The sequence below is a fragment of the Lipotes vexillifer genome, unplaced genomic scaffold (genome assembly GCF_000442215.2).
Source record: "Lipotes vexillifer unplaced genomic scaffold, Lipotes_vexillifer_v1.1 scaffold362, whole genome shotgun sequence".
NCBI classification, from domain to species: Eukaryota; Metazoa; Chordata; class Mammalia; order Artiodactyla; family Lipotidae; genus Lipotes; species Lipotes vexillifer.
In genome coordinates this window covers 380,152-397,986 of record NW_006788741.1, presented here as the reverse complement: position 1 = coordinate 397,986, position 17,835 = coordinate 380,152, and the positions used below count along the sequence as shown (strand labels likewise).

The window sequence follows — 17,835 nt, the reverse complement described above, 5'->3', positions numbered from 1 at the left end:
TCCTCTCCTATTGGTGTGTCCCTGGGTAAGTTATTTAATCTTTCTGGGGTTTTATTCTGTCATTTATAAAAGAGAGATAATAGAGATAATAATGCTTAACTCACAGAATTGCTATAAGATAAAGCATATAAATTGCCTAGTACCTAGTAGGCAATAAAGGACTGGCAGCAGTTATTATTATGGAGGTCTGTTGGGGGTGGAACTGAATTTTCAGTGTGACCAAAAAATGGATTCTATACAACAAAGTAACAAAGGCATACTTGGAGACCAAATTATGAATGACTTGGAAGTTATTCTAGGGAGTTTACTCTACAGGACTTCAGTAGCTTCAATAGTGCCTGAAAGAAAGGAAACGCTTGGGAATTGTCACAGCCAGAATATATTATACAGATATTGATAGACTGTGTTCTCATCCCTTAGGGAGAGTAAGTAACTATGTCACGGAGAGAATTTAAGGAATTACCTTCACTTTAAAACATAGAGTAGCTTCTTTCTATCAGATCATTTATCTCTGCACTTTCTATTGCATTCCTCCATCAGTTATATTTTTTTAACATTCACAATCTTATTTACCTTTGAACTGACTAACTAAACATTATATATGTTATAAAACATACTCAAAATAGAAATAGTAAGATGAGTTAAGGATGACAAAATTAAATAATAATCTTTGTATTTTATGTAATAATTTCATTTATATTGTTTTGCTCTTATTAGAATTATTTTTTCATGGAGAGCTCTATGGCTGACTATGTTTCATTATTTTGAACATATTGATTTAATACTTTAAAATATGGCAATTTCAAGATTTGTTTATTTCTTTTTTTTATTTGAGTATAGTCAACTTACAATATTATATTAGTTTCAGGTGTACAACATAATGATTCAATATTTTTATAGATTATACAGCTTATAAAGTTATTATAAAATATTTACTATATTCCCTCTACTGTACATTACATCCTTGCAACTTATTTTTTATACATATATCAATTGTTTGTACTTCTTAATCCCCTTCACCAATCTTGCTCCTCCCCCTACTCCTCTCCTCTCTGGTAGCTACTAGTTGTTCTCTGTATCTATGAGTCTGTTTCTCTTTTGCTATATTTGTTCATTTGTCTTTATTTTTGGATTCCACATATAAGTGAAAATATACAGTATTTGTCTTTCTCTGGCTGCCTTACTTCACTAAGCATAAGATCCATATATTTGTAATCTTAAAAATTGCCATTGACAAAAAGACACCTCATAAAGATATGTAAATGCAACAGAAAAAGCTATGTCATTAGCTAACTACAAATCACTAGCCTCGTTCTATAATCTTATTCATCAGTTATGCAAAGGTTTCTCGGCAAAATTCAGATGGTAAATTCTCATCTTCCATGATGTTTATCAATTTTTCTTAAAAACAAATCGAAAGGTCTTGCATTTTCATCTTTTTAACAAATGGACTTACAACCTACTGAAATTATTCTTTTGGCAGGTTATTTTACAGGTGGAAAATTCTGCTTCTTGAATTTTAAAGTAGGATATTCTGAGACAGTTTTAATAAGTGATGTATTTATATCTTTTGAGTACAAATTCATGTGATAATGGAAACACTTCCAAACATGCATATTTTAAAAAATACTCTCTATGTGGGACATATTTCTTTCAAAAGCATTTTTTTCTCCTAATTGCTGAAACATCACTTTTATCTTAATGGGACAGATTATATGTTCTTTTTATTCATACTCCCAATGTAGCTATTGAGTAGTATATTGCAGTTGACCCTTGAACAACACATGTTTAAACTGTGCAGGTCTGCTTACATGCAAACTTTTTCAATAAATGTATTGAAAAATTTTTTGGAGATTTATGGCAATTTGAAAAAATCTTGCAGATGAACAACATAGCCTAGAAATACTGAAAAAAATAAGCAAAAGTTATGTCATGAATGTTTAAAATATATGTAAATATACACATACTTAAAAATTATGTTATTTAACAGTTTATGTTGTCGGTAAGGCTTCTGGCCAACAGTAGGCTATCAGTAGTTACATTTTGGGGGAGTTAAAAGTTATACTCAGATTTTTGACTTCGTGGGGGTTCACCACCTCAACCCCCACTTTGTTCAAGAGTCACCTGTATTTGAAACCTCTTGTATTTATGGAAAAGGACAGCACTTTTGTCTCTTTGTAAAAGAAATGCAAAATTTATGTAAGTGTGACAACTTTTTAAGTAATTTGCTCTGAGATAAGCAGGAAACATCTATGTGGTACAAAATATTTTCTTGGTCATTCTCCATCACAGCACAAAGTATTACAAAATTTCTTCTTTGTAAAATGACTAATCCATAAATCCATTTAAAAATAGCTGTATTTTGCAATGTGCTGGAATCAAGCTAACTATTGAAGGTGACACACTAAACCTGTTTGTACTGTGGAACTCCATCTCCTCCCTCAGGACACCTGCTTGAACACCGATGACGAATGTATGAATTCTGTCCAAGTGAGGGAACCAGAATCAATCTGTGCATTAAATAAAAGTGAAGTTTATTTTTTCTTATTTTATAGGTGGGAGAGTTCATGCATAAATGTGTAGATGTGTGTATTAAATACAATGCTCTGGTATTTTGTGCCTAAGTTTCAAAGACATTTTGTACCTCTACCTCAAAGAAGCTAAATCTGCACCCCACTCCCACCCCAGCCCAATAAAGGCAAGTTCAGTCCATCATCTACATGACTTAGGCTCAAGTAATGTCTTTTAGAAAATTCACAGTAAAGACAGATAAGGAGATGGCGTATCCGCAGTACTCCAACTTTCCAGCACAATGACTAGCATACAATGGAATCTCATTAAGGGCTGTTGTCTTTTTGTTTGTTTGTTTATTTGTTTGTCTTTATCACTAGAGTTCAGCCATTACTGTTAGAGGGGCTTCACTCCCACAGTTGCTAAATACAAAGTACAATTCACTTTTTTTTTTAAGCATCTTTATTCGAGTATAATTGCTTTACAATGTTGTGTTAGTTTCTGCTGTATAAGAAGGTGAATCAGCTATATGTATACATATATTCCCATAACCCCTCCATCTTGCATCTTCACTTTTATGCAGAATGATAAAAGTCTCCTTAACCTTTACATCCTAAGTTTTTAGTTTCTATCATAAATTAGAGAATCTCATGTTAAGGTGAAAAATATGGTCTTGATGATGATTATAACTTTTAGTAATGACCCCAGCTATTTTCCATCTTTTTGTCCAGTTGACAGTGTCTCTTGATTGGTAAGATGTTCAGTGGAGTATCTTTTGGTCCTTCCACTGTTTCACTTTCATTTAAGAAGCCATTTAAGTGACAGTATAATTCTAAAGAAATTGCATACTCTATATGAAATTTCAAACACTGATTCATTCATGGTGGGGATGGGATGGTGATTTAGAGCCCCTTTAGATTTTTGAATGGACAGAAAGGCTAATTTTTGCCTCATTAACTTATCCTATGAATTTTCAATTTGACCAATTCTGAATGACTGCTCCCACATAAGTTTTTTGGTTAATAGGTAGTTATAATTCGTATGTATAGCCACTTTTCAGACTAAACAATTTAGGTCCTAAATTCTTCCACTCTTTATAACCAGTGAATATATGGAATGTTAGTGAAAAATGTCCTCAAGCTTTTGTTAACTTTACTGATGGTACCACAAAATAAGGGATGATCAGGTTTTAGTTGTTTATTTTAGTTAATAACAGAATTTTACAAGTATGTTTAGAAGTCTCATATTGAAAATGGAAAATAACTTGATAACAATGAGAACTTAACTATTAAAAATGCATTCTTCCAGTTGCATTTTATTAAGAAACTCAGTTAATTATATCAGAATAGATTTAAATATTTTGTTAGTAAATATGTTCAATTTAACATGAAGCCAATAATTTTTAAAATGTATGTCCCTATATAATAAAAAATGCATAATTATATATATGGAAGTGATTGTTATCATAAAAATATACTTATCACCTGTTTCTTTGCTCTTCCATACTGAGTACTATAATTTGGATCATATAATCACTGGGTATATGAAACTTGCATTTGGCCTTACCAAACATTAGTTGAAATGAAACTGTGCCTGAAATAACTGGCTCAGTCACAAATAGGAATATGGACTGGCAAAGTGATTTTTCAGGTTAAATAAGATTCGAAACCCTACTTCCCTTTTCTTCTTCTCCAAGAATTTCTATAATATCTAAAATACATCCCTTCATGCCCTAATAAATTTATTATTTTAATCATTTTTTTTTTTTTTTTCAGGGAGAAGGATGTCTGTGCTTCATTTCACTGTGTTCTCTCATTTCAATGTGTTGGGTCCTGTCAGTGAGGGAGATTTAGGGTTCTTGCCTTTATGATTCACTTGAGTAAATGAGTAGTAATATCTTAATTTTATATTAAGGTATTGATAAACTTAATAGCCTCAACAGCTGGAGGAAAATTTACTTCTCTTGATTTCAGTACTGGACTGAGAGATCAAATAAGAATATATTATAAAAATGCTCTGCTTACATTTGCCATTAGGCATAAGAACTATTAATGTCTCCTCCTTGTTGTTATTGCTGTTGAAAGCCATATTTCAGGATACCACCCTGATATATGGATATGGATAGCTAAGTCAATTAATACAGGTTTTCACTATATGGTTACATGAAATGTTTGTGACAAGGACACTTTTTTAATGAGTTTACTGAAACTTTGTGTGCCTGCTACTCCTTATTTATATTAGAATCTAGTAAAGGCAATATATATTAGCACAGAATTTAAGTGTTTACCTTTTATTGCCTGATATATCTTCTTGCTCTGCAGAGAAAATAACTCTTCTGGTTTTTCCTCCATTTAGGTAATCACTAAGTGTAGGAAATTGGTTTTGTCCACAAGACAGAAACGTATTTGAATATTAGTAACACAGAGAATGTAATTCAAGGTTAGATTTTGTTGCACCATTTGAGGTTATGTAGTTGGTTGTTTTAGTGATAATGAGATGGGCTGAATCCTAGACAGTAAAAGGAGTCAAGTTTTCCCTCAAAGAATACTGTTTGCCTCCTAATATATTAGGCTCTCAAATGCACGTCAATCCAGTGACCAAAAGAAAACAAAGCAAAGAAAACAAAATAAAAACTAATTTGCCAATTTTTTTACATTTCCCCTTTTTGTTTTGGGACTTGGGGAATTTTCAAGCAATATGTGATTCTGTACCCTCTGTAGTTTCTCTTTCATCACAATTCTGACTACTTAAATATCACCTGCATTTTCAGTCTTGCCCATTCCAAGGAAAAATCTTAACTTCAGTAGGAACAATTTCAAGAACTCAAAACAGTTAGTAAGCATAAAATAATAATATGACTTATGGAGCAAGAATTATGCTGGTGGCTCTATATATTCTCAAGCCTCACATGGACACTACACATACAATATCATTTCCCCCAAATGCACACATAAAGAAAATTTTCCTTAATTATCCATTATGTGCATTTGAAAACATTGAAAAAACATCAAAGCACAAAATAGGGATATATTTCATACAACAATGTATGAGGATGGATGTCTATGGCATAGTCTTTAAGGGATAAGGTGTACCTTCAAATTTTACTTTGTAGATTTAATTTAATTTTTTTATTAAATAAGATATTATAATTTAGTAGAAAACAAAAAAAAAGTTATAAAGAAAGGTTTCTTCTATGTCACTTCTATCATATCCCAATTTCCCAAACTTCTTATTACTCACTACTATAGAATGATGAAATGCTAAGCCACTTATCTTGCTCTGTTTGTACAACAAACATGTTTTATTCTATAGAGTAAAATAAAGTTACTTATACCAGAGACTCCTATACTTCTTTGATGATTTCGAGCCAGTGTTTATTCCTGATCTTCACTTTTTGAACCTGATCTTAATTCATTGGTAACTTAAATGTCAGTGTTTACAAAGCACTATGAATTTCGGCCAGAGTGGTTTCCTACCCTTGATGCTGAGTGTACAGTACGGCTTGTATTTGGCTAGTTTTACATCACCATGTTGACCAAATTATTCTCATACAAAGAGGATTAGCATCTTATTATTTAGGGCTGTTTGGTACAGACTTTTTCCCATCATACCAAAAATGATTGGACTCTCAGAATTCTGTGGTCTCAACAACATAAATGAAATAATAGAAAACAAAAGCAAACTCAAGAGAGGATATCCCCTTGGTGATTAAAAAATTATTTAAGCAGATATTTGTTTTCATCTGTATTTTATACATTGGATATTATATATATATATAAGCACTGAAGATAAAATTACTACTTGAAAGCATTGTAGGTATAGTCACTTGCTTTTTACCTTGGCCTAGAGTAAGGCTGTCTACAGCAGGCTTTGCTTCAATAAGAAATGTTATTGAGGGCTTGCTGATTTTGTACTCTAATGTGACACCAATATAGTCATGTTTGATCTTCCACTGTTTTGTGGAAATTTGCATTACAAATTTTAATTGATAATTATTCCTGGTCAATTATTGGTGATGTCAGAAAAGATTTCTTGATTAACCAATAACAATGGTATGAAGAATGGACAACTCAAAGTGACCCATAATCTTATTGACATTGATTTGTCAGCCAAGAAACAGACTTTGATCATAAAATGGTAGATCCCTTAGCCTTTCTGATATTTTACAATTAAAAATAGTTATGCACTTCTTATTCATTTGGAAGAACAGCCTTTCATGATGAATGACATAATATAAAAAAAGAATTTGGAGAAAAATCACCATTCATTTTTTATGTAATTCTAACTTATTTGTTTGAAAAGCTAAGGCATAAATCAAATACATATTTTTTAGAGCATGCTATTTTTTCATTTTGCACTTAAAATTCATATATTTTATAGTTTCTATTTGTATGTAAATCATAGGGCTTATTAACAGTTTTTTTCTTTGCTGTTCTCACAAACGTGATTGACAGTAGTTTAGCGCCCTTGAGTAACCTAGCAACAAGGTGTCTTACTCTATAGCAAGTAAGAAATGGATGCAAACAAAGTGTTATGGGAAAAAAAAAAAAGAGTTCAATTTTAGAATATTTGTGCATGTATACTATTAAAAATCACGATGAAATCTAATTTGGGTGAAATTGGTTGACAATAGGTATTGAATTTCCTAGTAAATAATATATTGCCAGTGAAATCTTGTCTCCTTCATTCAGGAAAAAAAAAAAAAAAAAAAAAAAAGGTCTATTTCAGACTGTAGCACCGTTGACTAGGTTACTGAATATACGTCTTCCCTAGCAGCCTATTCATTATAGATTAGATGAGGAGAGTGTCTGGGCATGTTTTCACTATGTGGTAGATGAGTTTACTAGATGGAATTTCAACAGTAAACCTTCCTGACAGTGATGCATTTGCTAATCCCTTAAATAGTTTTAGAATAAATGTTTTATCTTATTTTCAAGGGGTTGTGCTGCACTTTTGGGGGGTCAATTTCTTGGAAATACCACAAAAGATTCCACCTTGTGTTTTACATGTTAAGAAGCTGATATATTCTTTTTTTGGTGAAATTTAACTTCTATAATTGCTATTTATTTTCAATGAGAAAATAACTCTTTTGTGTTTTAATTGTAAGGTCATAATGGAAGTGTATCAGGTATTGGGAGAAAGCTACAACTTCACAGGATCATTATATAATGAATAGACTCAGGTGGGAGGGGAAACACATACTGGTTTCCGTTAAATAGCACAGCTTTTATTTTGTGCCAAAGGCAGAATTACCTGGCCTTTCTCAACTTGACAGGTAGTTCACTGCACTTCAAGAAATCTTAGAGCCTTATGAAAAATTGAAGTAAGGGACAGCAGGATGGGATATGAGCTGGACATATGATTGTGCATTTAAAATGAATGCATAGAATTGTAAAACTAGAAAGCATCCACTCTCTAGTAGAGATCCCCCCAGATAACCCAAGTTTTGGTTATTTTTAAAATCTAACCTTAAATGACTCGGATTTTGGCTGTAATCACAGCTGGGTGTGAGCTCAACATCAATATCTTCCTCTCACTATCCTCCCAAATCTCTCTTCCCTAGGGAAGACCAGAACTAAACTCATGATATCCTTAAGGAGAGGGACAAATATTCTCACCTAAATAGTCTGATTTTATCTGTATGTGAAAAGTTTGGTCACTTACATGATTTGGTTTGAAGTGAATCACTGTAAATAAATGAAAGGATATCCTTTACATGAGAAAGAGTTCCCTGTCCTTGAAGATATCTAGCTACAATTGGATAACCAGTTGCATAGAATTCATACCCCAAATGTCATTATAGAATAATTGGTCTACATGTGATGATGCTACTAGTAACAGCTATAGTCAATGGCTAATTATTCAGGAAAATGACATTTCAGATGTGGCATATGCACATTAACTTCCCCTTCCAGCATAGATGTCTCAGTGGGGTCATACTCTTGAAAAAATATCTTCATTTTGGGAAGTTGAGTTCCTAGAGGGCAGGGATGATCTTATTTGTGATTTTATCCAGTATCTACTATAGTACTCTATACAGTGTAAGCTTGAGACAAATGATTAATCTTTTTCTTTACAATTAGAGTTTGTGTGTATGTTAGAAAGATCTGTAACAACCACTGAAATTATACTAAAATAACCTAAACTACATAATATGTGTTAAAAAGGGACAAAATTATATAATACATGCCCTTAGAAGAGGAAATAAAGTTTAAAATTCAACTATAGACAGAACTTAATTACCATAAAATTACTGTTAAATTGTGAAGTTGATCTAAAAAGAGCTGTGCTTGTTATTGCAGGTTTGGTTACAGAAGTACGGCTACCTTCCACCGACTGACCCCAGAATGTCGGTGCTGCGCTCTGCAGAGACCATGCAGTCTGCCTTAGCTGCGATGCAGCAGTTCTACGGCATTAACATGACAGGAAAAGTGGACCGAAACACAATTGAGTAAGTAACGGCATCTGCACTCTTTTTTTCTCAGCTCTTGAGCCAAACTAAGTGGTCTGAAAAACCCTTAGTGAACACCACCAACCACAAATGGAATGATTTTTCTCATGAACGTTTCTTTGGAACTTAACCTATGTTAACTACACTCCCCTGAGATTTCATAAAAAATTAAAACACAAAATTAAGTTTATTCACCTGGATTTTAGCAATACATTTTCAAAATAGGAAAGAAAATACCAACAGTGGGAGTCAAAGTAGATGTACAGCTGAAGCCACTACTAGAAGAGTGGTGATCAGTGATGTGCTGGAGCTGGATTGTATGGCTGGAGGGAGTAGTGTGTGCACATCTCTTTCCCTAAATGATATTACAGCAGTAGCTTGAAATTGGCCAAAGTCAAAATATTGAAACCGAGGAAAATAAGAAACTGCAAACCAGGGCTCTGTTTTTGAGGGGGAGGGAATCAGAGAGCCAGTTAATAGCTTACTAGCTTTCTGCTAGTGACAATTCTCATACTAGTTAAATCAAGGGAAGAGTTTTCACTGAAAAGTCTGTGCTTTCAATCTTTTAGTAACAAAGGACTTATTTCTACTCTTTAATAATATTTGTTATCTTATTTATTGTTTTATCAATCATTTGTTCATTTATTTATTCAACCAGTCACTCTTTACTGGGCATTTTATCTGTGAAAGAAGCATATACAGATCCAAAAGACATAATCTTTTCTTCAAAGGAACTTCAAGTTAACTGTATAGCTAGACACAGTCATACATTGTTTTACCACAAGTACACTATGAAACAACATTATTGTTTCTAGACAACAAAGGAGGAAATGATTAATTCTTTTAGTGCAGGGAAGAATTATTTGTGTTCATTGAGTCTTTGATACTCAAAAGTAAATCTACTTCAGCATTTATAATGATCAACACACATTAAATCTATACAATAGGGAAGATAAGAATTCATTTTTCTCTCTACTTTTTCAAGTAGAAAACTGAAAGTCAAAGGCTAATTGAAGTCCAGATTAGCTTCAGAGTCCAGATTTTTTGACATTTACTTGGGGAAGTTTCCACTATGCCATGCTGTGTACCTTTGAGAAATGACACATTTTTCTTAAATACCTGAAGTGCCCGGATTCAGGTGTATATAATTAATTCTTACATGTTAAACTAATTTAATATATAATTTTAAAATTCTATTTTGCCTTCTAATACTTAAAGTATGATGTTAGTCATACTATTTCTATTTCATCAAAACAGAAAAAACATATAACAATGGCTTGAAGATTAAACAGTTTTTAAGCAGTTTGAAAAACTAAATTGGGATACGGAGGGTGGGAGGGAGGGAGATGAAAGAGGGAAGAGATATGGGGACATATGTATATGTATAACTGATTCACTTTGTTGTAAAGCAGAAACTAACACACCATTGTAAAGTAATTATACTCCAATAAAGATGTTAAAAAATAAATAAATAAATACATTACCTCTCCTAACATTTTTCATAGATACTTAAATATTGAATTTGATTTGAGTCTGTGAAAACAGAATGAAGAATTAATATAATGCATTCTGTGAGAATGAGAAACCTGTTATTAATATTGGGAATACAATTTTGATATTTTGGATCTACTGCCCTGTAATCATCACAGTTCTCTCTTAATAGTATACTATCAAAAGTTCATTTTAAGTCATAAGATACCTCTTATCCAAAATAAATATAGTGTTAAATTAACAAGCAAAATCTCCAGCAAGCCCTGTGTTTCATTGCTGTGTACAATACAGAACTCCATTTATATTACACTCTTTATCCCAACAATTTAAAAAGCGCTCTGGACAAGCTTTCTCGTTCCCTAACGCAGAGCTGATACCTTCTAATTCACTTTTTTGGAAATTATGACACAGTTTTTAAAAATACAATAAATGGTGACTTGGGAAACAAATTATTTTAAATATGCTTATTACTAGATACTAAAATTGAGAGAGTGGAGTCCTATAAAAGGTGTCATTTGTGTTTCCCCCCACTTTTTTTTTTCCCTTTTTTTCCCCCCCCACTTTTGAAAGCCCCTGTTAATCATTGAAAAGACTCAGGATGGATAAGTTTGATTCCCTAAAATAGCTAGAAAAAGGTCTTTGTCAGGACATAATGGAAGAGGAATGTGTGCAGGATTTATTTGGACCCTTCATGTGAAAAGGGGTCTGAACAGCAATATGAAGTAAAAAATGCAGAGGTGCAGAGAAAGACACAGGCCTTTTCCTGGCATACAGTTGCTCAGATTACAGACCAAAAGAAAGGAATGTGTCAGTGTGTAGGTGTTAAAGTAACATTTCTGTGAGCTATAGCATTATAAAGAAAAGATCAACTAAATAAGCAGTCTTAAGTTTAAAACCAACCAGTTTTTCTGCTTGCTTTTTTTTTTTTCTTTAAAAGAGTTTTGTTCTAACTCAGTTATTTTGAAATTAAAAATGCATCTTTCTCTTTAAAGAGAGTGTTACACTTGGTAGTTATTTCTAGGTGAACCCATTAAAGCTTTGTTGAACCCTCATCCTTTCCCTTCCTAGACTGTGATGCCTCCTCTGTCCTCTGTGTCATTCTCATTGTCACTCATACTAGAAACCCTGCTTCATACTAGAAGCAGCTTCATTTGCTTCCTGTCTGTTTTCTCCACTTATGTATCCCCAGTCTTGGGGTATTGTTGCTCAGGGTACTCAGCTCAAATTATGTACCATTTTTGTAAGTATAATCCCTATAATCATGCTACTTAAGCAATTTTCTGTGCTCCTGTAATATTAAATGAATGTGTGGTAACAATCCATGCTGAAATTGCATTCTATTATTTTACATAGTCAAATTATAATGTATGAATTTTTTCATCTAAGTCTTATTACATAAGATATGTAGTAAAATTAGAGACCTAGAATTATTCATCAGTATTAAAATAATGTCTTAGGATTCATTCTTTCATTATGGCACTTAAATGCCATAAACATTTATCTAATTTTAGAGTCTTGTTGAAATCAATTGCTTTTAAATTAAGTAATTATATTCTTTTTTGGCAGACAGACGTTTGGTGGATTCAATCTATAATTCTTGGTTAATGAAAAGTAATGATGCCAATTATAATAATCCCTATATTACATTGAAGAAATTAACCATTTTCAAGCAACAAATCTGGTTATTACCTTAAGTGGCATATTATATAGTTTTTGAATTAAGTAACATTGGTATTGGAGAGATAGTAGTGGTAAATACTTATACCATCCCCACCCAAAATGAGCTAATTATCATATGTTGCAATGGTTCTTTTAAATTATTGGTTACTTAGCTAATTTTAGTAAGCAAGCTCACTTAAATTCCTTAATAAGTGAATTAATCTATGTTATGCATAAAAATGCAGTGTTTTGCAAGGACGGAAAAGGATAGCAAGGCAATAATAAGAATGAGTCTAATATGTTTTTATAATATTAATAGTAAGTATTTTAAACTTTTAGTTTATCTTTTCATGTGTGCACAGTGTTATGCCCTGAAGCATACTTGATGGGATTTGTAAGGTGATCTTTCTTTCTGTTTTTATCTCTCTCTCTTTCTTTCTCTCTCTCCATATATATATATATATCTATATATGCATATGTGTGTGTGTATACACATACAAACATATATACATTTATACATATATACTGGATGATCTTAGTAATTCTGTTTAATTTATTTAAATCCTGCCCAGAAATTTGTCTTAATTAAAAATTATTTTAAGACTGAATAAGTAGCTTTATTCAAAGAATTATTATGAAACTGTAGTGATATTTGAACCCCTGATTTTGGAATTCAAGTATTTATTTAGACATATCAAGAAATACAAGCTTTTTGGTTTACTTATCCAGATGTTCCATGATTTTTTTTCTTTTGTCTAAATTATCAAGTTAAGACTTTTCATTTTCAATTTGGATATAAAAGATAGATCCATCAGTAATTAAAGATTTTTCTTTGTTATTTTTTAACATAACAATGGTACTCAAAGCTATAACATTATAGCATGGGTCAATCCACATTTTGGTAGCTGCAGAGGGTTGGTTAACAGCTAAAGGAGCAGGGTCCTTAGAGCCCCATTCCAAAAGGTAAAAGGTGAGAGGTGAAAGCTTAAGAAAGAGGTGACACTCTAACAGAGCTTTTGTTCACATTGCAGATCATGGAGGCTTAATACACTTATTCTCTGTGCTTGGGTTAAGTACTTTAACTTTGCAGTTTCAGCTTTGGGAATAACATGTGGGTCCAAGCAGGCTGCTAATGAGTTGATAGAAAAAAGAAACTCTGGACCAGAGTGAGCTATCAGCCTATCTACATTTTGAGCCCTAAGTTAATTTTCTTTTGAAAAATCTTCTTCATTATTATTGAACTTGTATACAAGCAAAGCCTAAGGATTTTTAATGTAATAAATATAAGCATATTTAAAAATTTCTAGAAAGATTTCTTGGGACAACTATAATCATAAGTATTACTCTTACCTTTCATTAGAACTTGGAAAAGTTTGGAGGATAGAAACCTGTTTAATATATTATGTTGATGAATATTTTTCTAAGATTACTAATGCCTAAGGCACAAAATATATATTTTTGAGTATTTTTTCCCTTAGTAAAGGTAGATATATGTACATAGGTCCACTGTGTGGCACAGCCCCAACCCCAAAGCCAAAGAGTGGTATTCCCATCTTATTCTATTGAGGAGCTGCCTTCCTGCAGCCCCACTATAGGGGCATCGGGAGCATGGACTACAACTTGAAGGAACCTCTTGTAGTCATGAAATGGGTAGCCCTATATGTTTGACATGAATGCCCAGCTAATTAATTTCTTTTTTAACTGAAGCTAAAGGATACTGTTTCCTAAATGGTGGCTTTTAACATTACTGTAAACTTGCTTAGAAAATTATGGCTACTTTATTTACATAAAACAGAAGATAATGTGTGTGTTGGCATATTTGTTATCAAACTACTAAGAATATCCCTGTCTTAAATAACAAAGTGCTTTATGTCAACATACAAGTCAAAGTGAACTGAAAAATGTAGAAACGTAGATATCTGTATGCTGCTGCTGCTGCTTCTACTACTACTAGTATAACTACTTTCTGATATTTTAAAAATAATATTAAGTATTATAAGTTAATAATAATAGCAGTTACTATCTGCCAGGACCTGTTCTAAGTATTTCACATGATTTAACTAATTTAATCCTCACATTAACTCAATAATAATACAATCATTTCATTTTATAGAAGAGGAAACTAAGGAATAGAAAGAAACAGTAGACTGAATAATAGCACAGGGCTTGTGAGTCAGTCAAGCTGGATGGGAACCCTGGCAGTCTGGCTCTTGGATCCCTGCTTCCAACTTTTATAATGTAACTCCTCACAAGAGAACTGATTTTTAGATATTTTTCATTTTTAAATTGAGTTAATTTAAACAAAGACATTAATGATCCACCAAACTAGTTTAAAACTGCTCTGCATTCTATCTAAACAATTAAACCAATACTGAATATCAGTATTATATTTATGAAAATTGGTGTGGTGCCGTGACTTACAACTTGAAATTACAAAATGTCTCTCTTGTAGCTCACTGCCCCACCCCCCACCCCCCAGCCCAGTGCTCATTCCCCATGTCTTTGTTTGCTTTGGAATGTCAACTTAAAATTCTTAGCAAGGCTTCCCTGGTGGCGCAGTGGTTGGGAGTCCGCCTGCCGATGCGGCGGACACGGGTTTGTGCCTCGGTCCGGGAGGATCCCACATGCTGCGGAGCAGCTGGGCCCGTGAGCCATGGCCACTGAGCTTGCACATCCGGAGCCTGTGCTCCGCAACGGGAGAGGCCACAACAGTGAGAGGCCCGCGTACCGCAAAAAAAAAAAAAAAAAATTCTTAGCAAATGAGTCAGTAAAGAAGCACAGGTATATGAGTGTGTGTTGACACACTGAAAAAATAAGTGTTTTAGCAACGATACTTTCAGAAAAAAGTACGACTTGAAAATCACACACACACACACACACACACACACACACACATACACTTCAACACCTTTCCTTTTCATACGATGTAGTTATTACCTTGGGTGAGACAATCAATTTTACTTTTGCATGCAAAAGTAAAATTGCACTCTTTACTTCTGCACTCTTGTGTATAGGTAAATATGGGATTTATCAAATTGATATATGGATGGAACTAACATTTTAGTGCATGATAACTAGAAATGAACTGCCAGACTCTACCTGAATAACAAAATTAACATGCCAATTTTACATTTAGTATTAGACAGCATTTAATTCATTGATGAGTTCTAATAAACACTGACCATTCTTGATATCACTGAGAACTTTAAAAATTGTAAGAGAAAGAAATAAATGCTTATAAAATTAAAGAACAAACGTTTGGAATCACATAAAAATCCCAAGGACAGCTTTAGCTCAGATACTTTGTGACATATTTAGTGTCAAGATGTGCTCTGATCATATTTTTGGGATTTTACATATTTTGATAATTAATACCTGCTAATATCTCTGTGCCAGAATATTTGGGTACATATATTGGTGAAATTAACAGAGTTATCTTGACCAACCCTCATTAAGTGTTCTTTGAATTAAATTACTAGTTTATATTACTTTATGCCTGTTCTTATGTTTATTTCTTACACTTAAGTCATCTACATTATGATTTAATTTTATATAAAGTTTCACACATCTCTCTGCATAGTAAGCATTTGTTCAAGGCAAAGAGCTGTAAGAGTTACAAAGTCCTCAAGAAACATATAGGATAGTGGGGGAGATCGGTATGTGCAAAAAAAAATACATGAAAACAGTTCATTTGCTTCATGTTCTTCACTGGAAGCTTCCCTGGGCACCGGTCCCATACAGGCCTCTCTGGCTTGACTTGCAGGTTAGTAGAAGACAGAGACAGAGATATACACATTGTAATATAAACTATAATACATGCTGTGTTGAGATGGTAACCTGTACCTGTGGGAGTTGAATAATGAGGAGGATTAGGATTGTCATTGTAAATAAGGAGGCAAAAGTATTCCAGACAGAGTTCACTGTATACAAAGGCAGAAAGAGGTTTGTTTCTGTAGAACTTGTGTGGATCTTGGGAAGCAGGGAGATGGGGGCATCATTGCTAAGTATGCGTGAATAAGATTCTGTCTATAAAAGCATTTCATACTTAGAATATGTAGTAAATACATCAGTGTTTTGAAAAGATTTATCTTTAGGAGTGAGAAGGCACTGGTGAGAGTGAGAGATACAGAGAAATTTTAAAGGCAGAAGATACTACATCATGATTGATTGGATGTGAGGAGAGATCAGTGGAAGATGTTACCTGGATACCTGGCTTAGGCATTAGAAAGACTTTGGGCTGAGATAAGGTATCAGAAGAATTGGTGCAAGTTTGGAGCTGAAAAATCATAATTTTAAATTACATGTAAAATTAGAAATGATGACAAGATAGCTAGATGGAGATGTGAGAACACTTAACTAATTATATTGTTTTTTGTTTTTTTTTGTTTTTTGTTTGTTTGTTTGCTTGTTTTTTTATCATGAATGTCTTACCTTAGACTGGGAGCTCAGCAAGAGCCCCTTGCCTTATCTTTTTATACACATTTTTCTTTTTCATATATCTCTTAGCGTACTATAAAAGCCTAAAAATATTGTAAGATAAATGGATCAGGATAGAATGAGTAAATATATAAACAAATAGTTGGAACATAAGAAAGAATTATATGAAATAGGCAAAAGCTGAAGAAATACATAAGAAATTTAGCAGAAATATGTTTCAGCATAGGAATCTAATACTCATCCCTAAAACCCCTGTCCTTTGGAAGATGCAATGTTTCACTGAGAAAACTTTTACTAGGTCCAACATATGCACAACTTAAAATGGAAATTTACATTAGTAAATTTAAATGTTTTCAATGGCTGTCTTCATCTTTTAACTTTATGTATTGTTAAAGTAATTTTAGAGAATATATTCTCATTGAAAACATATTTCATCTGATAATGTATCAGGATAAATACAAATTGTCAAATTTTATCCCACAATCCATTTCAAAATTACCTAGAGTGTTTACTTCAATATTTTCTTTAGCTAAATGTAAGTGTAATCACATCCACATTAAGTAAATTTATTCATATTTAATAATTATTTATTCTCACAGCACTTTCAGGGAGATGTCAGAATAAGTACTTGGTTAAGAAATATAATTTTTGTTGAGAGTATGATTAATGAAATACCCATTGATAAAAGCCACTTAAATTATCATTAATTAATTAATATTAACCATTAATGCTTAATATTTGTTAGTTGAATATGTATCTAGATCTTACAGAATATAATAAAAATATGTTTTCATTAAAAAATGTCCTTATCCACCTATTTATTAAACCTCTTTTAAGTTCTAGGGGTTGTACAGGTACAGGGAGTATGTAGATCCCCTGCCCTTGAGTGTTTTACACTCTAGTGAAATATATCTCAAATTTAGTGATTTAGAGCAGGGGTCCCAAACCCCACAGGCCACGGACTGTTAGGAACAGAGCCGCACAGCAGGAGGTGAGCGGTGGCTATGGAGCGAAGCTTCATCTGCCGCTCCCCATTTCTCCTTATCATTTGCATTATCAACTGAACCATACCCTCTGCCGTGGAAAAATTGTCTTCCGTGAAACTGGACCCTGGTGCCACAAAAGGTCGGGGACCACTAATTCAGAGTGGCCTGGGAGCTTTAGTTTAAAGTAAAAAGTCTCAATTCTTGGCTCTAGAGACTTCAGTTCCATAGGTCTGTATAACTTTCTAGGCATTAGCATTTACAAGACATCTCATTTGGTTTGGAGACTTTAACAAAGGGAAA

General features: G+C 33.0%; 1 protein-coding gene across 1 annotated transcript in view; it reads left to right on the top strand.

The window, feature by feature from the left end:
- The window catches only part of MMP16 (matrix metallopeptidase 16), a 346,798-nt gene that overhangs the window by 148,933 nt on the left and 180,030 nt on the right, over nt 1-17,835 (top strand). The window contains exon 2 of the mRNA XM_007461751.1: nt 8,814-8,962. Coding sequence (XP_007461813.1) covers nt 8,814-8,962 — 149 coding nt within the window. The remainder of the gene's footprint in view (nt 1-8,813; nt 8,963-17,835) is intronic.